The 24,353-nt window shown below is 37.6% G+C and overlaps 1 protein-coding gene across 5 annotated transcripts in view; it reads right to left on the bottom strand.

Annotated features, from left to right (window-relative positions):
- The window catches only part of LOC133765477 (testican-3-like), a 477,867-nt gene that overhangs the window by 10,834 nt on the left and 442,680 nt on the right, over positions 1-24,353 (bottom strand). For all 5 annotated transcript variants that reach the window (XM_062199039.1, XM_062199040.1, XM_062199038.1 and 2 more), the window contains one exon: positions 6,010-6,231. In XM_062199039.1, the coding sequence (XP_062055023.1) occupies positions 6,010-6,231 (222 nt within the window). The remainder of the gene's footprint in view (positions 1-6,009; positions 6,232-24,353) is intronic.

Here is a 24,353-nt window from a genome sequence, read left to right as displayed (position 1 = left end):
GTCCTTTACCCATCTCTTACCTGGGTTATTTGATTTGTTGTTGTGGAGTTTCTTGATCTCTTTGCAGATTCTGGTTATTAAACCTTTATCTGTTGCATAGTTTGCAAATATTTTTTTCCCATTCTGTCAGTTGCCTCTTGACTTTCCTGAGTGTTTCTTTTGCAGTACAGAAACTTCTCAATTTGATGCAATCCCAAATGTTAATTTTGGCTTTGACTGCCTGTGCCTCTGTGGTCTTTTCCAAGAAATCTTTGCCTGTGCCTATATCTTGCAGGTTTTCTCCAGTGTTCTCTAATAATTTGATGGTGTCAGGTCATAGATTTAGATCTTTAATCCATGTTGAGTGGATTTTTATGTAAGGTGTAAGGTAGGGGTCTTGGTTCATGCTTCCGCATGTGGAAATCCAGTTTTCCCAGCACCATTTATTGAATAGACTGTCCTTGCTTGGGGAATTGGTGTTAGATCCTTGATCAACTACAACTTGGCTATAGATGTTTGGATTGATTTCTGTCATTTCTTTCTATTCCATTGGTCTATCCATCTGTTTCTGTACCAGTACCATGCTGTTTTGATTACAACTGCCCTGTAGTATGCCCTGAAATCTGGTATTGTGATGCCTCCGGCTTTGTTTTTGTTGTACAAGATTGCTTTAGCTATTCGAGGTCTCCTGTGTCTCCATATGAATTTCGGCATCATTTTTTCCAGATCTGAGAAGAATGTCTTTGGTATTTTGATTGGTATTGCATTGAATCTATAAATTGCTTTTGGGAGAATGGACATTTTGATGATATTGATTCTTCCAATCCATGAGCATGGAAGATTTTTCCATTTTTTGGTATCCTCTTCTTTTTTTTTAGGTTTTACAATTCACATCGTAGTGATCTTTAACATCCTTGGTCAAGTTTATTCCAAGGTATTTTATTATTTTTGTAGCTATTGTGAATGGGATTGATCTTAGAAGTTCTTTCTGAGCCATGGCATTGCCTATGTATACAAATATTGTTTATTTTTGTGCATTGATTTTATATCTTGCTACTTTGCCAAACTCTTCTATGAGTTCCAGCAGTCTCTTAGTAGAGTTTTTGGATCCCCTAAATAAAGAATCATATCTGCACAGAGGGATAGTTTAACATCTTCCTTCCCAATTTGTATCCCTTTAATTTCTTTTTCTTGCCTAATAGCTCTGGCTAAAATTTCCAGAACTATACTGAATAGCAGTAGTGAGTGTGGGCATCCCTGTCTGGTACCAGATCTCAGTGGAAATGCTTCCAACTTTTCCCCATTCAATAGGATGCTGGCCATGGGTTTTTCATAAATTGCTTTGATTGTATTGAGGAATGTTCCTTCCATACCCAATTTGCTTAGAATTTTAATCATGAAAGAGTGTTGTATTTTATTGAATGCTTTCTTTGCATTGATTGAGATGATCATATGATTTTTCTTCTGTAGTTTGTTAATGTGGTGTATCACATTGATTGTTTTGTGAACATTGAACCATCCCTGCATACCAGGGAAAAATCCTGCTTGGTCTGGGTGGATGATTCTTTTGATGTGTTTCTGCATTCTATTAGCCAGAATTTTATTGAGGATTTTTGTGTCTATGTTCATCAGGGATACTGGTCTATAATTTTCTTTCAATGTTGCATCTTTTTCAGGGTTAGGGATTAAGGTGATGCTGGCTTCATAGAATTTGGGAGGATTTCCTCTTTTCGATTGTTCTGAATAGTTTGAGAAGTATTGGAATTAGTTCTTCTTTAAATGTCTGGTAGAATTCAGCAGTGAATCCATCTGGTCCTGGGCTTTACTTTGCTGGGAGGGACTTTATTACTGTTTCAATTTCTGACTCATTTATTGGTCTATTTAGGTTTTCTATGTTTTCATGGTTCAATTTAGGTAGGTTGCATGTATCCAGGAATCTATCCATTTCTGATAGATTTTCCTGTTAGCTGGCACACAACTCTTTGTAGTAATTTCTGATGACTCTTTTCATTTCTGTGGTGTCTGTTGTTACATTCCCTTTTTCATCTCTGATTTTATTGATTTGGGTCTTTTCCTTTTTGTTAGTTGGGCCAATGGTGTGTAAATTTTGTTTATTTTTTCAAAAAACTAGCTCTTCATTTGACTGATCTTTTGTAATTTTTTTGGATTCAATTCTGTTGATTTCTTCTCTGATTTTAATTATTTCTATTCTCCTACTAGTTTTGGGTCTGGTTTGCTACAGTTTTTCTAGATCCTTGAGATGCACTGGAAGCCCATTTATTTTGTGTCTTTCCAATTTCTTGATGTAGAAACCTACTGTTATAAACTTTCCTCCTAACACTGCTTTATCCCTTAAGTTTTGATATGTTGTGTTGTTATCCTCCTTTACTTCCAGAAAGTTTTTGATTTCTTCTATGACCCAGTGTTCATTCAGTAGCATGTTGTTCAGTCTCCATGTGTTTGCATATGCTCTAGGGATTCCTGAGTTGCTAATCTGCAGCTTCATTCCATTGTGGTCTGAGAAGCTGCATGGTGTGATTTAAATTCTTTTGAATTTGCTGAGACTTGCTTTATGGCCTAGTATGTGGTCAATCCCAGAGTAGGTTCTATGTATTGCTGAGATGAATGTACATTCTTTAAGTGTAGGATGAAAAGTTCTGTAGATATCTGTTAGATCCATTTGGTCTATAGTGTCAATTAAATGGGTGTTTCCTTGTTGATCTTCTGTCCAGTTGATCTGTCTATTTCTGGAAGTGGAGTATTAAAGTCCCCCAGTACTACTGTATTGGAGTCTAAGTCACCCTTTAAGTCCCTTAGCATATCTTTTAAATAAACCAGTGCCCTGTAATTAGGTGCATACACATTGATAATAGTTACATCTTCCTGTTGAACTGATCCCTTAATCACTATATAGTGCCCCTGTTTGTCTCTCTTAACAGTTTTTGTGTTAAAGTTTAGTTTGTCTGATATTAAGATGGCTATGCCAGCTTTTTTTTTTTGTTTGTTTCTGTTGGCATGGAATATCATTTTCCAACCTTTCACTTTCAGTTTGCATGCATCTTTATTGGAAAGATGCATTTCTTGTAAGCAGCAAATAGATAGGTTTTGTTCCTTAACCCATTCAGCCAGTCTGTGCCTTTTAACTGGAGAGTTGAGGCCATTAACATTCAATGTGACTATTGATAAGTAGTAACTTTGCCTGTCATTTTCCCAAAGATATTTTCTAATATATGCTTTGAGCTTCCTGTGATATTTTACTGGGAGGTTTTCTTCCTTTACCTCCTTTCATATTGACGGCTGTGTTTCTGTGTTTCTGTGTGTAACACGTCTTTAAGCATCTTTTGCAGGACTGGATGAGTGGCGAAAAATTCTTTCAATTTATGTTTGCTATGAAAGGTCTTTATTTCACCTTCATTCACAAATGAGAGCTTTGCAGGATATAATATTCTGGGCTGGCAGTTTTTCTCTCTTAGTACCTGGGCTATATCTCGCCATTCTCTCCTAGCCTGTAGGGTTTCTGATGAGAAGTCTGCTGTGAGTCTAATTGGAGATCCTCTGAGAGTGATCTGATGTTTCTCTTTTGCACATTTTAGAATATTTTTCTTTATGTTTCACTGTGGTGACTTTAATTACAACATGTCGTGGTGAGGATCTCTTTTGGTCATGTTTATTGGAGGTTCTATGTGCTTCCTGTACTTGGATGTCTCTGTCCTTATCCAAACCAGGAAGTTTTCTGCTACTATGTCACTAAAAAGGCCTTCTAATCCTTTCTCTGCATGCCTTCAGGAACTCCTAGAACCTGAATGTTGGTTTTTTTAATAGTATCCCATAGATTCCCAACAATATTGTTTAGATCTAATTTCCTCTTCTTTTCTTTGGTTTGACTGTATACTTTCCTGTGCTCTGTCTTCTAAGTCCAATATTCTTTCTTCTATCTCACTGATTCTGTTTTTAAGGCTCTCAAATGCATTTGTCATTTAATCTATTGAATTCTTCATTTCATTTTGAGTCTCTTCAATATCACAACTTCATGTTCTACTAGATTCCTCATTTCATTTTGATTCCTCCTTAAGATTTCATTTTCATGAGAGAGATTTTCTATCCTGTCCAGTAAGGATTTCTGTAGTTCACACATTTGTTTTCGAGAAGTTCTAAATGTTCTTATCATAAATTTTTTGAAATCCGTATCTTGCATTTCTTCTATCTCAGCATCTTCATAATGTTGTATTGGAGTGTCATGCTCATTTTGGGGCATCATGTCTTCCTTGTTCTTGTTTCCTTGGTTTCTGCGTTTGTTGGTTGGCATTGTGGAGATATTCTTTGGTTTCTTCTTGTTTTTTTTTTTTTTTCCTCGCTGTGGTGGCTTTTCCTGTTATACTATGACTCTACATTAACTGGGCTGTCTGATTTTGGTGAATCTTTAGAAGCTTGTGGTGGGTGTGGCCAGAGAGCTCTGTTCAGTTCTTCAGGATTAATGGTGTGCCAAAGTTGACACACCTAGTTTTGGCATGGTATATCTTCTCTCTCTCTTTTTTTTTATTCAGAAGGGAAGTGATTCTGCACAGCTGAGCTATTCTCCTTGAAGGCAATCAGTGCCTGAACGCTAGCCCCTGTGGGTATATTATTCATCTGCTCTGTCCCAAGGACCACACAAAGGATCTGTGCAGTCCTCAGTGTAAACTCAGATTCCCTTGCAATCTCCCACTGGGTTGCCAAGGTTACTGAGTTTGTGGTGTCTCCCACAGAGAGTACCTCTCAGGCACTCCATAAGTTCTCCCACGCACCCTCCATTTTTTTTTCCACAGTCCCAGTTCATAAGCTCCACACATTCACTAGGTCTTAACCTCCTACTATTTCTTCCCACCAGAGTCAGGTTTCTCTGCTTGGCTGAGGGTGGGCTTAGCCCTGAGCCAGCACAGCTGTTACATATGTCCAAAATGGAGCCTGATCTTTGTCTTGCTCGCCTTTGTAAGGTGGATGGAGAGAGAGAATCGTGTGAGTACTGGTCCCTTTTATTTTTATTTTTTAATTTTTTTTCTCTCCTCTAGTTAGCCTGGTGAACTTTCCCCCATGGGGCTTCAAGCCTCATTCCCTCTAGGCTCTTCCTGCCGCTTCCCTACCAGTGTCTTGGGCTACTGAGGTTTTGCCTCACCTCCCTTTCCAGTGCTGTTGCCTAGACTCAGCGGCTGGGGTCCCAAGTCATGGGCACCCATGCCCTCCACATAGGTCCACCGTGTCCCACTAGTTCTGGAAGAGTTTCCTCTGCAGTTTTTTCACTAATTCTTCCCTGAAACTACAGTATCTCCACTTCTATTAAAATATCTTTTCCCAGACTATCAGTGTGCTCCCTCCCTATTCTGCCATCTTGGAACCGCCACTTTCCATGTATAGTTAATATAAACCATCATCCACTTGGTTCTACACCCATGATTCCAGTGTTACTGTCATTTACATTTCCTAAAGAGGCATAAAGGATTCTCACCATTCCAAAAACTCACCTCTTCCAGAGTGTGAAAACATTGTTATTGCTAGTGAATTTTTTAAAAGCTAAATGATTTTGAAAAGTTAAAGTCATTTAAAAAGCGGTCTGGTGAATGTTGTGGTTCATCTAGTTCATTTAAAAAGATCAAAACGTAGAACATTAAAACTCCATAGTATGGTGACAAAACAAAGTTATTTATTTTACACCATGGGCAAAGCAGATAGCAAACTACCTTTAATGACTACTCTTAATATCTGTGTTCTCATATCTCTCTGAGAACTCTGCTTCTTGGTGGTTCATAATAGAAACTATAATGAAGTGCATTAACACACAATATTAATCACTATCCTCATCTTGTTTAGTTGTTTGCATCCCTAGCAGAGTTAATTTTTTCAACAAGCTGCCTATTTACTCTTCTGTTCACCACTTGGATAAAGACTATAACATGAATGGGGCATGATTTGCTGTTTTGTTTTTAATTGTGAAGGAATAGGTAATATTTGACATGTAGGTCAGCTATTCCCATCTGTGCATTTCTCATCATTCACCTTGCTGTCTCTGGAAGCAGTAGCACCATTCATTGTTAGATATCAAACTGTCCTTGTATGTGTCACAAGAATTGCAGAATGTCTTGGTACATTGCTCGTTCTTGTCAAGGTAAATGCTTCCAAGCTCTGACTGGTCCAACAGCAGGTCATAGTTTGTGTCAAGTCTGTTAAACATCCAGCCAAGTGAATCCTTGCAAATTGGCAAAATACTGGTATCAAATCCTAAAGAGAAAGACAGAAAATGATTAGCTAAGTATAAAAGATGCCAGCAGGGGAAGACAAAGCAAGCCGCTATAATACGTAAACAGTGCAGGACACCTATTGAAGAGCCAGAGAATAGGATTTTACATTAATCTTGGGCCATCTGCTTCTAAGTAGATTGTATATACTGACATTTATCTTTCAGGGTAGTTGTGAGGCTTATTTAGCTAAAAAGCACAGGATGTGTACTTGGTCCAACAGTGAAGTCAATAGTTAGGATGCCTGAGTCTCACATCGGGATGCCTGGGTTTGATACCCAGCTCTGACTGGGCATTCCAGCTTCCTGCTAATGTGAACTTGAAGAGACAGTGGGGATGGTGGATGTGACTGGGTTCCTGCCACCTGTGGGATAGACCTAGATCGCGTTCAAAGCTCCTGGCTTTGGTCCCACAACCCATACAGGTCCTTGGTGAGTGAATCACTGGATGGGAGCTATTTGTCTTTTAATCTGTTTTGTAGATAAGTCAATTAATTTAAAAAGTTTTCCAGAAAGCATCTGTTACTACTATTAGCCACCCATTCATTTAGTTCCAATTAGCAGTGTGATGATATATTATTTACATTATTATCAAGTTTCTTTTTATATAAACAGTAACTTGTGATAAAATCCTTATTAGTTATATATGTTAATATTATTGATAATATTCTGTGAAAGCATATTAAATTGCATATCATTTAAGAAATTAAAATACTATTCTTTACAAAAAATAACCAATACATAAGAAGCAATAACTTCCACATGACCTTTGGGTAGATTGAAGTGTTTTTAGAAAATGAAATCAAGATACATTTGTTTGGTTGAAAGAAAAAATTGAAATCCATATATGAGTGTTCTTCAAAAGAGTTCTTGGAATGTGGGTATTATGAAAAATCTATGCATGAATTTCAAAATTTTATGCACCAAAATAAACATCTATCAATTTCACTTTTCTTGTGCTTTGATTTGCTTATTTATTTATTCCTTTATTCATGGAGCAGAGAGACAAAGACATACAGCAGAGTTCCTATCCATTGGTTCACTTCCACAAAGGCCAGGATAGGGCTACGCCAAGGCCAGGAGCTGAAAACTCAATCCAGGTCTCCCACTTGAGTGGCAGGAACCCGTTACTTAAGCCTTCACCCCTGCTTCCCAGCATCCTCATTTGCTGGTAGCTGGAATCAAGAGAGGGGAGTTGTGAATTGAATCCATGTACTCTGATGTGTGACACAAGCATCCTGTTGCCAGGCAAAACTCCTTGCCCACAAACTTTTTCCTTATGTTGATAGAACTTGGATGGTCTAACAACTGAGGTGAAATTTGAAAACCTGAAAAGAGCTGGCCCAGTACTGGTACTTTGTGATGGTGATGGTAGGTAGGACACCTGGCACCAGAAGAGCATGTAAGCACGGAGTGCATGACAAATTTTCTGCTGTGTCTCATATGGAATTTTTAAAAATTGTTTTATAAAATGATCTCTAAGAAAATATTCAGTAGATTTATCATCTTCTTAGTTCACACTGAAAATCCTGGGTGGTGAAGTGAAGTGAGTTTTCAGGTGCTGAATGTCACTCGAAGCAGTATAAATTCTTCATGATTAGTGTCAGACTGCGGCTAAGGAAGTGATGTGGGAGAAAAACAGTGAGACAACACTCACTCGGGGACTCATTTAAGGAGAAAACCAATATCCAGCGTGTCAACAGGAGTACTGCTCGAATGATGGAGATGATCCTTCATTTGTGGAAAGAAAAGGATCACCACCCGGAATTTCTCAGCTCCTTAGAGATGCTGTTTTTGATGGAATGTATATTAACAGGGAAGATCTTCAGTTAATTCTGTAGAAAACTATGGAGGAAGTAAATGTCTTACTGTTTTCAGAGCAATTATTTAAAATAATTCCTTAGCAAAACGATGAAGGTGGCGAGGCATTGACAATATCTATTTGCTTAGGTGTAAGGCATGTTAATATTATGCACATGGTCACAATAATTAAATGCTAAGATTCTAAACCTTGGGTAAAATTCTCAATTTCTGAATAGTTACCAAAAAGATCAATAGTAAATATAATAAAAAAAGATTTACATGAACAAAAATCACTCAAGTGAAAGTTGATAGTGGTTATCAATATAATCCAATTTAAGTTTTAAGTGCATGTATTGACTTATCTCAGTCTAAGTTATCTACAGTCACACAAAATAAATTAAAATACTCACTCAGAAGCAGAATAATAAAAATGGCTCAAAGTTTTCTGAAAACGTTCCTTAGATATTCAGATAAAGTGAGAGAGGTGGAGAGCCTCCGTGAGACAAGCACATCTAGCTGTGTGGCTATGTGGAGCAGAGGTGATTACAGACACCTGGATGAATCCCATACTGGAAACTGATTCAAAATTACTTGAATTCCGAGGGCTCTATTGGGAGATCACATAGTTAGTCAAAGAGTGTAGGTTTCCAAGTCCATAAAACCTGGACTCAAATCTCAGCTCTCCCACTAACTAATTGTGTGACCTTAGGTTTTACCTCCTAACCTGCATAACTATAAAATGGGGTCAACAAGACCTACTTCACAGACTGTTACAAAAATTACATGATTTAAGGTAAATGATACATGGGGAATGCTTTTAGTTTCTGAATCCCAAGGGATTGGGGATGAATTAGCACCTCCAGGTTCAAACCACATTGTTCTTACTGTTGACAGGAACCCCTGTGCTCCTCCTGCCTTTGTCCTCTTCCACATGTTAATCTTTGTCATCTTTCAGGGGCACCAGAACCCTCATGGGACTAAATCTAAATCTCCTGCAAGAAATGTCGAACAATGACTTTTCTGTTACAAATACCCCAAAAAGCTCTGAAAGGAAGAAGACATCAAATACAAAATCTTTACCAAAAAAAAAAACAAAAATAAAAACAAAAACAAAAAAAACCACTAACAGTCCCTGAACGTTAATGCTTTTGGATAAGACGAGGATATTTGCTTCTAGATTGTAGGCATGAAGGTAGTTCACCTCCTGGTCTTTTTGAAATAGCAAGGTTATATGATCAATTGCGTTTGCTGAGCCAGCAAATGCACCATTAGCATAACTGAGATTTATATAAATCAAATCATTTAAATGAAAGCAAAATCAAGGTAAATGCATGCTTTAATACAAATTCAGCATTGCTAGATTGTCCTCGTTGATGTGAGTTTGCTATTTTTAAAAGCTTTATAATAGTTGGATCTGGGAAGGGGAAAGTAGAAATAGGTGGTGTGTGGGGGTGATAAGCACTACTGTAGCCTGTGGCAGATTCAATGCATATTCCCAGGTTTGAAGTTTCAAAGGCTGATAAGGCAAAATTCTTCTCTTTATGGTTTCATTTAAATACTTTAGATTCCGTTTCCAGTAATGGTTGTGCAGATAAGTCATTACACTCAAGATTTGATTTTTTAAGCAGTGCAGAAATAAAGAGTCCATAGAAGTAGGAAGAGTCTTACGAGAATTCACATTTTGAAGCAGAAAGTTGTATGAAATAAATTCTCAATTTTTAATGTTTTTCAGGTTGGGGAAGGCAGAGTTCTCATGGTGGAGGGTGGCAAAGACATTGGCAGAAAAAAAATGTATACTTCCAACCTAGAGACTCATACAATTGTGCAGAACCACTGAAGAGAGACAGAGAAATCCAAGAAGGAAATGAGAGGGACACCATAAAATACTGTCTGCCAAGACTCTGATAATCTGTCAAACAGGTGTGCACTTCCTGGACTTGAATCAGCTCCACCAGAGACTGGAAGAGTAACTTGAAATCAGACATTTCACACACTCACAACACAGTAAGATTGCATTCTGAGTCCCAAAGAGTTAACCATATGCTAAATAAATCAGTGTTCGGAGAAAAATAATGCACTCTATTATTATTATTCACAAGGTCTGCAAATAGTAAATGCAGACATGTTAAGCACCAGGAAAATGAGACTTAAAACTTATTCTCAAAGAAAATTATATAATTAACCGAGAAGGAATCTGAGATGATCTGGTTGTTGGAAGTAACCTAGATCAAATATCTCACTCAATTGGCCCAACCAAATTACCAATAACTCAGGCAAAGGAAAAAATTCCCCATTTTTAGGGACAGGCAATACTTAACAGTGTCTCCACTGTCTTGCACAATATGTAGAATAATAATAAAAAAGATGGAGATGCACAGAAAAAGGAATGAAGTATTAAAAAATCACCTCACTGTCAAAGGACAAAGCAACTGATAGAACTATGTTCAGGACAGATGTACAAGTATCAGAGAAAAAGATAAAATTTCAATGATTTAGGGCCAGTGCTACAGCTCACTAGGATAATCCTCTGCCTGTGGTGCTGGCACCCCAGGTTCTAGTCCCAGTTGGGGTGCCAGATTCTGTCCCGGTTGCTCCTCTTCCAGTCCAGCTCTCTGCTGTGACCTGGGAGTGCAGTGGAGGATGGCCCAAGTGCTTGGGCCCTGCACCCCATGGGAGACCAGGAGGAAACACCTAGCTCCTTGCTTCAGATCAGCACGGCGCGCCGGCTATAGTGGCCATTTTGGGGGTGAACCAACAGAAAAGAAGACCTTTCTATCTGTCTCTCTCTCACTGCCTAACTGTGCCTGTCAAAAAAAAAAATTCAATGATTTAAATAGGTTAAAAACGTAGTGTAAATGATGAAAAAATTGCATTAAAATAATAAATGGCAACAAGAGCAATAAGCAAATGGAAATGTTAGGCAAAGGAGAAGGAGGTGGAGAAGGAGAAGAGAGGGTGTAGAGGAAGACAAAAAAGTAGAAAGAGGAGGGAGAGGATGGTGAAGGGAGAAAGAGGGTGAAGGCAGGGAGAGAGAGGGAGTGGGAGAAAAGGAGGGGAGGAGAAAGAGCACAGAAAATAAAGGAGCTCTGGGTAATTATCCAACAATTTAATGAGAAGCAAATGAAATGGCAGGAGAGAGAAAGTGGGGTAGAAGAAGCATTTCGGGGGTTAAAAGAAAATTCTCCAAAATTAGAGATTTGCATCTAACTAGAAATAGGAACCTTCCAGAGCATGAACCAGGAAGAATACCAACCAAACATATAAAAGCAAACAAAACCGAGACACACCACAGTCAAACTGCTCAATCCCAGTGATAAGGAGAAAGAAATTTAAAGCAGCTAGAGGCAAAATATATGTTCCCACAGAGGAGCAACCCTAAGACAACAGCAGACTTCCTGCTGGAACTCTGCAAGCCAGAATAAAATGAACTGACAGGAGTAACACGCTGAAAGAAAAACGCGGCTCTCCACCCAGAGAAATGTCTCTCCAAAAGGAAGGAGGAACAGCTTTCGGGCAAATAACATGCATTTATTTCAAGTAGAAGTGAACCGTAAGAAAAAAATGGGCTTTACGGATACAATAAATGCGACGTGAAGCAGAAACTTGAATCTCAACAGAGACAACTGATGGATTCTGGGTATAGCATAAGTGAAGATATAAATTTATAACTTTCATTTGGAATCATTTAAAAATACATATCTCTTCTGAAATTATTAGATTTTATATTTTGAATTATAACATGTAAAAGTTAAATGTTGATCAAAAATAGCACAGAACATGGAAAAACTGGGAGTTTTGAGTCCTGTTTTAATGTTGAAATTGCAAAATGTTATATAAAGGAAGATCATGAAAAATTAAATTTGTATCTTGTAAACCCTAGGACAATGATGAAAGATTTTAAAAGCAATTTTTAAAAGCAAAAAGTATAATAAACCAAAACACAAATAAAATAAAATCATACAAATACTTAATTGGTCCAAAATAAGGCATTGTAAGAAGAGAAAAATGGGCAAAGAAGAGTTGGGAAAAAATAGAAAACAACAGCAAGAAGGTAGATTGCAATTAAACTGTATCAGTAATTAAATCAGATATAAAGTGAGGAGAGGGGGAGGTGGGTAAACCTAGGAAGTCCAAACAGACTGTGGGCTCGGGGCTCAGCCCTCTGTCTCTCCGCTGAGCTGCCTGCCTGGCCTGCCCAGGTGTATTCTCTCCATTCAACCATGTAGCCTTGTTTTCCCCCAGTCCTAGTGGCTGGGCACTCTGTCTGCCCCTTCCATTTTGATGGATGCCCTATCCCCAAAAAGCCTTATGGCTCTGCTCTCTGTCTCACACCTGAATTCTTTCTTGCTTGAAGACAAGACCCCACAGCTTCCACGGCCTCTTCTCCTGTGACCAGGGGAATGAATGGAGTTGGTAAGAGTGATATTGGAATTTGGGTGCCATATGATATCACCCTATGCTTATTAATAAATCCCCAACATTAATCAGCCTGTGTGGGTTCTTGCCTAATATTCACAGAAGAATTCTGAATACCGGCATAAATGAACGAGGCAGCATGGTACATTTTAAGCTTTTATTCAGTGTGAAAGATGCATAGGAGAGTGAGGGCCAAGTCTAAAGGAGAGAGGTAAATGGGGGTTCATACCGAGTACCAGGAAGCAGCCATGTGGTAGAGCATCCAGGCCACGAAGCATGAGGTGGATTGGCCCGAAGGCCATGCGCCCTGGAGGCGCAGGGCTGCAGCCAGCCCCGTACTGGCAAGAGGCCAGGGAAAGGAAGGAAAGGCCTGGACAATCATGTCCTAGGTTTTTAATCTACCTTCAAAGGGGAGTGGTTAAAGTAACCTGATTGGCCAGTGGGTGCTCAGGTGTGGTTAGGTAGGGGTGTGAGGTCACACAGGGGTGTGCTGGTCTTCCAGCTCACAAACCTAATCAATTGTAACCTGTATGCCGGTCTACTTCAAAAGGAAACCATATTCATGTGCCTTCACCTACTGTATTATTCAATAAGCCTATACGATTTATATAATTAACATATAGACTATAAAAATAAAGAAAGTGAATAAATATGTTACATGCATGTTTCTTCCTAATTGTGCTATGTTGAAAATAATTTAACATTCATTAGCATCTCAAAGGAATCATGATAAACTTAATTGTTTTTATTTTATTGCCCAACATATGGTTTAAGGAGAGTTATGGTGTGTGGGCTCTTTCATTTCCCCATTAAACAACCTTAGATGATACTGCTTCTGAGTTACTTTATTTGCTTTTTATTTCTACCTTTGCCTTTAGATTTAATGATCACTTTTCTAAAACATCTTATATTCAATGTTCAAGGATTTTTATGTATTACACAACTGCATTGGAATCAAATTAGACAGGAAAATGCTTATGTAATAAAGGACTGGGTATATTTGCAGTATTGTTCTATTTTTCATCAAAAACATAATTTCTTACCCTCTTTGTTGTCTTTGTAGGGAGAGTATTGGTTAATTTTAGACCATAGAGATCACTGCTTAACCCTTGTTCTAAACATCCAACAGAGTTATATTTAGAATTAAGGTATTCATTTTATTGAAAACATAATAAATTTTACAATATTTCACTCACTGAGGGAAAAATATTATTACTACTTATCAGTGATTCCAAAATTGCCAATGCTAAAAGTAACCCCCACTGTCTTTTAATAAAATACTACCTAAAGACTATAGGCTAAATAAATAAATAAAATATTTCCTAAAGACTGCAGGTTAAACAAAGTCCTAAAGGCTACAGGCTAACAAATTATACAGAGGAATTTCCAAGTTCATGATGATATAACAAAACACAGAACTCCTGTATTATGTCATTCACGAAGCTCCCTAAGTATACTGTAAAAGTTTTAATCCATAAAAGGTTACATCATTTCAGCTAAATTTGAAATATTTAAATTCTACAAAATTGAAATACTAAAGTATGTAATCAAATTTTATGACAGTTACTGTGTCTACCTAATAAAAGAAGAAAATGCCAGATGTCTCAATAATTAGAACTACCAAAATAGGCAATGATCTGGGTCTTTCATTGTATTACTTGAAATAAGAAGATAAAATTTATCTCCTGACTTTGCAAATCTTTGTTTTCAGAAGATGAAGTTCCCTGCTATTCCTGGTAGGCTCCTAATTGCATTAAAACGATGCATTGTTTTTAAGCCTTCTGATTTCAAATTCAACCTTCCTCACAACATGAAGACAGCATGACACAAAGAGAGCAATATCTCGGTGAGAAATTAGACTGTATTTATTTACCCTGGGGGTTTAAGTAATTCTCTCATTTTCTCTGACTGAGGAGAACATTTGGTGTGTAAGAAAGGAAAAATAAGATAATCTTAATCTAGGTCAGGCTGTTAATCGGAGGATTTTGCATATGACACTGGCTTCCTGATGCTTTCTGAATTGATAAAAGAAAATTAACACAACATCACTTTCAAAGCAGTACATATTCTAGATTGCAACTGTATTTACAAAAAAATGTGGGTATAGTCTTTCTGTTCTTTAATTTTGGGTTTTAAAAAAACAAAACAAAATAAAGATATAAATTACAATAGATGCAATGTATACTTATTGAAAAAGTCTCAAAAGTTATTTTCGCGGGAATAATACAAGCAGAGGCCCAATGACTTAAATTTTCTTCAAAATATTAGCATAAGACATATTTTTTTACATCTTATTAGTTTCTGTCTTGGATATTTCTATTTTTCCTTGATAGCTCTAAAATATATTCAAGAAGTCCTTTTTTAAAAAATGAGAAAAATTTAAGTTATCAAAAATAATCACAGACTTCACCTTACTGAGTGTCTAAAAAAGCTATGCCGTTATCGACATTTTGTGTCCGTGTTTGACAGTTACGTATAATTACTAAAACAATTACTAGAAAAGGTACTCTTGTGACCATGTTCTGGGATTTTAGCAGAGTAAAGACAGGCTTACTTAATGTATCATATATAGTAATGTTAATCTGATAGCCAGGGTACAAGGTTTAGCCAGCTCTTCTTTCTTTATAAAACCATATTCTACATTTAGGGTGCATTAACTTTGAAAAATCAATGAAGTATCTTTCCAATTATATTCTATCAAGTCTGGATGCTATTTTTAGACTCTTGCCCTCCTATCATTCAGTGGGCTTGAGACAGTGGTTCCAGATTTCTTTATCACTCTTTGGAAATAGGGGAATATGTAGATTAAAAAAATGTGTTATACTTGTTACCTAATCATTAAACAAATTGTTACTGAGTCTATGATGTGACACGTTCTTTTCCAGTAGCTAAAGATTCCACAGTAGAAAAGTTGGGGCTTCCGAGAGCTTACATGTTATTGGGAAGCCAGAGAAAGTAACTCCTTAAGACATTCTTTTTCTTTTCTATTTTTAAGATTGATTTTATTTATTTGAAAGAGTTACAGAGAGAGGTAGAGCCAGAGAAGGAGAGAGGGAGAGAGGTCTTCCATCCTCTGGCTCACTCCCCAGTTGGCCACAATAGCCAGAGCTGGGCTGATCCAAAGCCAGGAGCCAGGAGTTTCCTCCAGGTCTCCCACGCAGGTGCAGGGGCCCAAGGACTTGGGCCAGCTTCTACTGCTTTCCTAGGCCATAGCAGAGAGCTGGATGGGAAGTGAAGCAGCCAGGACTCGAACCAGCACCCAGATGGAATGCCGGCACTGCAGGCTGGGGCTTTAACCCGCTGCACCACAGCACCAGCCCCTAGATATTCTTATGTTGGGGAGCAATGTGTGCTAAGGAGCAAAGCAGCATGAGGAGGCAACTGCTGTGTAGTGGTGTGGCTGTTTCATAAGGGGTGGAGGAAAGGCGCCCGACCACGCATGCGTGAGCCTGTGTGGAGAGTGTTCTGGGAAAAGTAAGCAGCAACCGTGTAGCAAGTGTCTACCATAAGAAAGTATGTTCATCAAAAGAGATATTACAATACCTCTGAGAGCCCACAGAAAGGTCAGCAGGCAGTGGTCAGTCCCCATTACTGATATGTACTGATAGCATTTGCCTATCAGCTTTATGAGTAGGAAAAAATAGTGGAATTAGAGATCACAGTACCCATTCTGTATTCAGCTTAAGTATCATTTGTAGCCATGTAGTTTATACTTAATTGCTTGGGGCTGGCTCTCTGGCACAGTGGGTTAAGCCTCAACCTACAGCACCAGCATCCCTTATGGGCACTGGTTGGAGTCCCAGCTGCTCACTTCCCATCCAACTCCCTGTTGATGGCCTTGGAAAACAGTGGAGGATGGCCCAAGTGCTTGGGCCCCTGCACCCATGTGGGAGACCTAGAAGAAGCTCCTGGCTCCTGGCTTTGGATAGGCCCAGCTCCAGCCATTATGGCCATTTGAGGATTGCACCAGAGGATGGAAGACCTCTCTCTCTGTCTTTCTCTGTCTGTCCACAACTCTACCCCTCAAGTAAATAAATAAATCTTAGGTGAATGTGTGTGTGTGTGTGTATAAGTGCTTAAGTTGCTGTTTTGATGCTGGGTTATAAGATTAGCATAAAAGAAAATGAAGGATGGTATAGCTTAACTCATGTTTTTACTCATTAGAACAAAACAGGGAAATTAGACAAGCAGATAAAATGTATGTATTACCTGAGAAAGGAATTTAGACTATGAGAGTACTACACACTAACACATATAAAAAGCAATGAATTTTTAGATGACTTTTATTGGATTCACTCTTAAAAAAACTATTGTTCGGTAGTTTTAAAATGGGTAATTTTACAAAAGAGAACTTAAACAATGGATTCATATTCAACAAAAAAAAATATTGGTTCTTCTCTCTTGACCAATATTTACATGTAGCTTTTCTGGACTATACATTTGGGCCTTAATAGTTGTACGTGTTAGAGTTGGAAATATTACATGACAAAGGTAGGGTTTGCAGTGGGGTGGAGTGCTAACTTATTCAGATTATTAAAGAATATAAAGTATTAACAAAGAAGGCATATACTACCACCCTTCTCTACCCTCCTCCTCCATGCCCAGCTGTGCAGGGCTAACTTATATGGACCTCTCAATACCATTCATTAGCTTTTCACTGTATGTTTATATATATATATTATATATATATTTAAATTTATGTAATATATATGACATATATATAGTCTGATCAAATACATATAAGTTTTAAAAATTATTTTGCAAGGAACTACATATTCTATTTACATTTATTTTAATTTCATACAAAGCAAGATCTATGATACTGCCACATAACGCAAACTGGCAACTTTAATGAAAAAGGCATTAGTAATTCAAATGTCATTGGAAGGCAGATTTATCAAGACAACTCTACTTCAAAGGAAACTGTGTACACATTAAACAATAGACATTGACATTTAGGTAATCTTTGCACAATCATAAAAATAAGCAGGTTATAGAACAGGCAGTTAGCCTAGCAATTAAAATGCCTACATCCTTTATATCATGGTGTCTGGGTTCAGTTCTTGGTTCTGGCTCCTGACTCCAGCATCCTGCCAGTGCAAACTCTGGGAGGTAATAATGATGGCTCAAGTAATCGACTTCCTGCAACCCATGAAGGACACCACGGTTGCATTTCCAGCTCCTGGCTTCAGCCTTGTCCCAGCCCCCCATTGTGGGCATTTAAGCATTGAGCCAGCAGATGGGAGTGCTCTCTCAGTCTTGCTCTCCTGTCTTACTTTCTCCCCTTCTCCCTCTTTTCCCCTTTCTCTATGCATCTCCCTGTCTTTAAAATACATTTTTTTAAATGTGTATTTTGGCCCTCTCTTGTATAATTGCCCCTACCATCACTGTTCTGAAACTTAATTAAAACAACAAGCACAACATACTTTGCAAATTCTATTGACTTAAAATTGTGATTGACTTAGAAGATTCAGATGAACGGCTTCATTTTAAGTACTTGGATTATAATTTAATAGTCAATGAATGAAAAATAAAATCATAGTAAATTGCCGATCAGGGAAAACAAATGATATTTGTCTCTTTGGGACTGGCTTAATTCACTCAGCATGATGTTTTCCAGATTCCTCCATCTTGTTGCAAATGACTGGGTTTCATTGTTCCTTACTGCTGTATAGTATTCTATGGAGTACATGTCCCATAATTTCTTTATCCAGTCTACTGTTGATGGGCATTTGGGTTGGTTCCAGGTCTTAGCTATTGTGAATTGAGCTGCAATAAACATTAATGTGCAGATGTCTTTTTTATTTGCCAAATTAATTTCCTTTGGGTAAATTCCAAGGAGTGGGATGGCTGGGTTGTATGGTAGGGTTATGTTCAGGTTTCTGAGGAATCTCCAGACTGACTTCCATAGTGGCTTAACCAGTTTGCATTCCCACCAACAGTGGGTTAGTGTCCCTTTTTCCCCCGCATCCTCTCCAGCATCTGTTGTTGGTAGATTTCTGAATGTGAGCCATTCTCACCGGGGTGAGGTGAAACCTCATTGTGGTTTTGATTTGCATTTCTCTGATTGCTAGTGATCTTGAACATTTTTTCATGTGTCTGTTGGCCATTTGGATTTCTTCTTTCAAAAAATGTCTATTGAGGTCCTTGGCCAATCTCTTAAGTGGGTTGTTTGTTCTGTTGTTGTGGATTTTCTTGATTTCTTTGTAGATTCTGGTATCAACCCTTTATTTGTAGTATAGTTTGCAAATATTTTTTCCCATTCTGTCGGTTGCCTCTTCACTTTCCTGACTGTTTCTTTTGAAGTACAGAAACTTCTCAATTTGATGCAATCCCAAATGTTAATTTTGTTTTTGACTGCCTGTGCTCCTGGGGTCTTTTCCAAGAAGTCTTTGCCTGTGCCTATATCTTGCAGGGTTTCCCTGATCGGCGACAACTGAGCACCAAAGGGGAAACCTGTTGAAGTGAAATGGACACTATAAGAAACAATGACCTGATCAGCTCTTGTCCTGAATCTAGATGTACAATGTAATACTTTATCCTTTTTAGTATTTGTTGTTGTTGTTGTTGTTGTTGTGCTAGTACTAGTGGTTGAACTCTGTAATTAACACACAATTATTCTTAGGTGTTTAAATTTTAACTGAAAGGTGATCCCTGTTAAATTTAAGAGTGGAAAAAGAGAGGGAGGAGATGTACAATTTGGGACATGCACAATCAGACTTGCCCCAAATGATGGAGTTAGAAATGTGCCAGGGGATTCCAATACAATCCCATCAAGGTGGCATGTACCAATGCCATCTCACTAGTCCAAGTGATCAATTTCAGTTCACATTCAATGGCTCCGATAGGTCTAAGAATCAAAGGGATCACACAAACAAGACAAGTGTCTGCTAATACTAACTGATAGATTCAAAAAGGGAGAGAAAGATCCAACATGGGAAGTGGGATACACAGCAGACTCATAGAATGGCAGACGTCCTAAACAACACTCTGGCCTCAGAATCAGCCCTTAAGGCATTCGGATCTGGCTGAAGAGCCCATGAGAGTATTGTAGGCATGGAAAGCCAAGATACCATGGAAAAGAATAAAAGAAGAAGACCTAAATGAAAGATCTCTGTGAGTGAGATCCCAGTTGGAAGAACGGGGCCATCAAAGAAGGAGGTACCTTTCTCTGAAGGGAGGAGAGAACTTCCACTTTGACTATGACCCTATCGGAATAAGATCAAAGTCAGCGAACTCTAAAGGCTTCCATAGCCCTGGAAACTCATGACTAGAGCCTAGGGAGATTACTGACGCCATGAACAGGAGTGTCAAATTGTTAAGTCAGCAACAGAAGTCACTGTGTACTTACATCCCATGTGAGATCTGTCCTTAATGTGTTGTCTAATGTGCAGTGATGCTATAACTAGTACTGAAACAGTAATTTTACACTTTGTGTTTCTGCGTGGGTACAAACTGATGAGATCTTTACTAATTATATACTGAATCGATCTTCTGTATATAAAGATAATTGGAAATGAAAAAAAAAATCCTGGTGCTAAATTGGAAATGGCATAGACAATTAATTAAAAAAATATTATGTAGGATCTCTGTCTTTAATGTGCTGTACACTCTTTTTTAATGCTATAACTAGTACTCCAACAGTATTTTTTTTCACTTTGTGTTGCTATATGGGGGCAAACTGTTGAAATCGTTACCTAATATATACTAAACTGATCTTCTGTTTATAAAGAGAATTGAAAATGAATCATGATGTGATTGGAAGGGGAGAGGGAGCAGGAAAGGGGAGGGTTGTGGGTGGGAGGGAAGTTTTGGGAGGGGGAAGCCATTGTAACCCATAAGCTGTACTTTGGAAAGTTATATTCATTAAATAAAAGTTTAATTAAAAAAAAAAGAAAATAAAGTATTACAAATAACTCACCCGTATCAACTCATTCAAAAAAAAAAAAAAAAGAAAAACAAAATCATAGTAAATCAACAGAATTTAATGACAAACACAATCAAGCATATTTTTGTCAGATTTACAGTCACTTTTTTGTGCATTAAATTTGAAGTTGGGTAATTAAGCAGATATTCCGACCACTCAAAATGCATGTCAACTTCAATCTACATCTCTCTATCTTTTCAGTCAAATGGGTATTGTAATCCACAGAGAAATGGGTACAAATTGGTATATAGTTTTATTACGCAAAAAGGCTAGTGTGTGTGTGTTATATATGTTATTCTGCAGGCCTCCAGATGGTATAAACAAATTAGATTATAAAATCTCTTATGAAAATTTGATTCTGTTTGACTCAGAGGTAAGTGCTTATATAAATTATATCTTAACATTTCTGGAAATTAAAAAGATACTAATTCTTTCAAAAATATTCTTCTTAAATTTTCGTTTTTATTTTTAATTTTATTTATTTGAAGGAAAGAGAGAGAATACCTCTCATCCATTGGTTCACTCCCCAACAGCCTATAACAGCTAGGGCTGAGCCAGGCGAATCCGGGAGAATAGAACTCAGTCTGGGTCTTCCAATGGGGTGGCAGGGACTCAGCGATTTGAGCCATCACTGCTGCCTCTGAGAGTGCAGGAGAGCAAGAAGCTGGAATGTGGGCAGGAGCCAGTACCTGGGCAGGAGCCAGTACCTGAGCCCAGGGGCTCTGACACGAGATGTGACTGTCCCAAGAAGCATCTCAACCATGGTGCCAAGCGTCTACCCTTTAAAAACTGTCTTATTAGAAAAGGGCTGTAATAATTGAATTTGCATAATTTAAATAAGAGAGACTAGCTGAATTTTTTTTTTTAAATGGTGGAGCCAATGTTGTGGATTAATGGGCAAAGCTGCTGCCTACAATGATGCCATCCCATATGAGTACCAGTTCAAGTCCCAGATGCTCTACTTCCCATCCAGCTCTCTGCTAATGTGACTGGAAAGGCAGCAGAAGATGGCCCAAGTGCTTGGGCCCCTGCCACCTATATGGGAGACTCAGATGGAGTTCCAGGATCCTGGATTCCACCTGACCCAGACCTGCCATTGTGGCCATTTGCAGAGTGAACGAACATATAGAACATCTCTCTCTCTCTCCATAACGCTGCCTTTCAAATAAGCAAAATAAATATATTTTTAAATTGAGCCACAGCTTTAGCATTATCATCTAATTATAATAGCACATTCATATGCTATTCTATTGGGTATATTTCCCTAAGCTTACATAAATGTGTTGATTGCATTAGATGATGTTATATCTACTAAATGTGTAAGATCATAAAAATACATAAATTTGTTTTTAGTAAAATTAAGTCATTTAGATCTCAAACTTTATTTCAACAGTAATTATGTTTTTAATGGACCAACTCAAAAATAATTTCTAAGACTTTCTGCTAATTTAAAATCTTAGACTTATGCTAGTTAATTGATGAATATTCTCTGATGAATATCTAATATCTAAATTATCTCTAAAAACAGTGAAAACAATAAAGCATGGTTCTAATTTATATAGCATTTTGTCTCTTATTTTTGTGTCTTTTATTTTTATGTCAAGTGTTTTCTATATACTTAATTATGTTAATAAACACGTTCCTTTTGCCACATGTTCTTTTTTGCCACATTAAAAAGATATATGACAAAGAAGCATAAGGCTATAAAAACATAAAATGTGTATTTATAGGTTGTGTTAATCTACAACACAATTCTGATACATGACTGTTTAAATTATCTACCTCAGAATTTTCTCTATAAAGTAAAAAATAAGGCAATGAATATTTATATATATACTCTCCTAGGAAAAATAATGAACAAGACAACTCTTTATGCAAGATACACAGAGTATTTTTTTCTGTTTTATAACAAATTGAATGATTGTTCCAAAAATGTGAAGAACAAAAACCTAAACCAATAAAAAATTATAAAAGATTAAACCAAAAACATTGTTTGTTATGATAGATATAAGCTCCTATTTAAAGGATTTATTTATAAGAATTTAAAAAATAGAATCAACTATTATACTGGTACAAAATTAGAATTTGACCAAATTTTCTTGGATTTCTGGTCTGCTATTAGGAGATTTTAAAGTTAGTTTTTCTTCGAATTGGGTAATATACTTGAAAGGCAAACATCTTGTATTTTATCACAATATTTTCATGTGCTTCAAGTTCACTTTATCATGTCCTTATCTTCTTCATATCATTAATTATTTGAAAACAAACAAACAAAACAAAATCAGATCACTGTCACATTAAACAAAAAAACCAACTATGGGTTATATTTTAAAAAAGACAATTAAACATAATTAATACAGTAAATGTTAGCAAAGATATTAGACAAATGTGAAAAAATGAAATACATTCATTGTAGTATTATGATCAGATGAGGTGAAAACCGTTCTGGAAAGCAGTATATATGATAAGAGTTTACCAAAATATACAAAATAAAGTGATAAGAAGCACAATTTATTGATGTAACAGAAATAAATCCATGTGTTCTTTAAAACTGAAGAAATAATACAAAAATCAAAAACTGTCAAAAGAACTAGCAGGATCTGTTTAAATATAATTATAATGGAAACCATCAATATACCTTTCTCAGGACTGAGCACATAAGTAGATATCACTTATGATGTGATTTGTTTTGTTTGCTATATAAAAGGTTTCTGACATATAATTCATATTCAAAATAATACTAATTAAATAAATGCAAATTAAATTAAGGCTGAAATATGATAGCACAGTAACCAGAGTGAAAAGGTTAAAAAGAATAGCAATGGTTTTTGTTAGTGGAGATGCAGGTAAAAATTAACTATCATGCCTTGCTGTCAGAAATTTTAATTCCATGAGATTTAAGTTGTATTTCTTCTTCACTTATTTGAAAGGCAGAGAGAGAGGAAAAAAGAGAGAGAGAGAGAGGGAGAGAGAGAGAGAAAGAATCTCCCATCCACTGGTTTACTCCCCAAATGCAAATGCCACAACAGCCATGGCTGGGCCAGGCTAAAGCCAGGAACCAGGAACTCCATCCAAGTCTCCCATATGGGTGGCAGACTCTGTTAATTGGATCATCATCTGCGGCCCTCCAAGTGCATTGGCAGGAAGCTGATCAGAAGCAGAAGTGGGACTTGATCCCAGAGACTCCAATGTGGGGTGTGGATTTCCCCAGTAGCAGCGTCCTAAGCTGTTTACAATGCAGTTTGGGGAATGAATTATCATTTGTAATTTGAGATGCATGCACATTTGACCCATCACCTTAACTGCTTAGAATCTTTCTCATAGAAACAAAGAAATATAACCTGCCTGCAGCATTATCACGGGGAAAATAATGACACAACAAATAATCATTTCTGGGAGACTACTCTTGATTTAATTATAGGATAGCCACACAATGTATATTAGATGGTTTTTTGCATTGTGTGTACACTTATTCCATTCATTTTTATATTGTGAACATTGTGTCAAATTCTTTATTTATTTATTTATTTTTATTTTTTGACAGGCAGAGTGGACAGTGAGACAGAGAGAGAGAGAAAGGTCTTCCTTTGCCGTTGGTTCATCCTCCAATGGCCACTGCGGCCAGTGCACTGTGGCCGGTGCACCACGCTGATCTGAAGCCAGGAGCCAGGTACTTCTCCTGGTCTCCCATGGGGTGCAGGGCCCAAGCACTTGGGCCATCCTCCACTGCACTCCCGGGCCACAGTAGAGAGCTGGCCTGGAAGAGGGGCAACAGGGACAGAATCCAGTGCCCCTACTGGGACTAGAACCTGGTGTGCCAGCGCTGCAGGCAGAGGATTAGCCTAGTGAGCCGCAGCGCTGGCCTTTCAGTGAAATTCATTAGAAGGCACTTATGGGTAGTCATCACACATTCAAAGGTTTAAGAAGACAGAACCAAATTATGACCTTCCTTGCTTAGGG

The sequence above is a fragment of the Lepus europaeus genome, chromosome 8, assembly GCF_033115175.1.
Source record: "Lepus europaeus isolate LE1 chromosome 8, mLepTim1.pri, whole genome shotgun sequence".
Taxonomy (NCBI): domain Eukaryota; kingdom Metazoa; phylum Chordata; class Mammalia; order Lagomorpha; family Leporidae; genus Lepus; species Lepus europaeus.
This window is presented reverse-complemented; position numbering and strand designations above follow the sequence as displayed.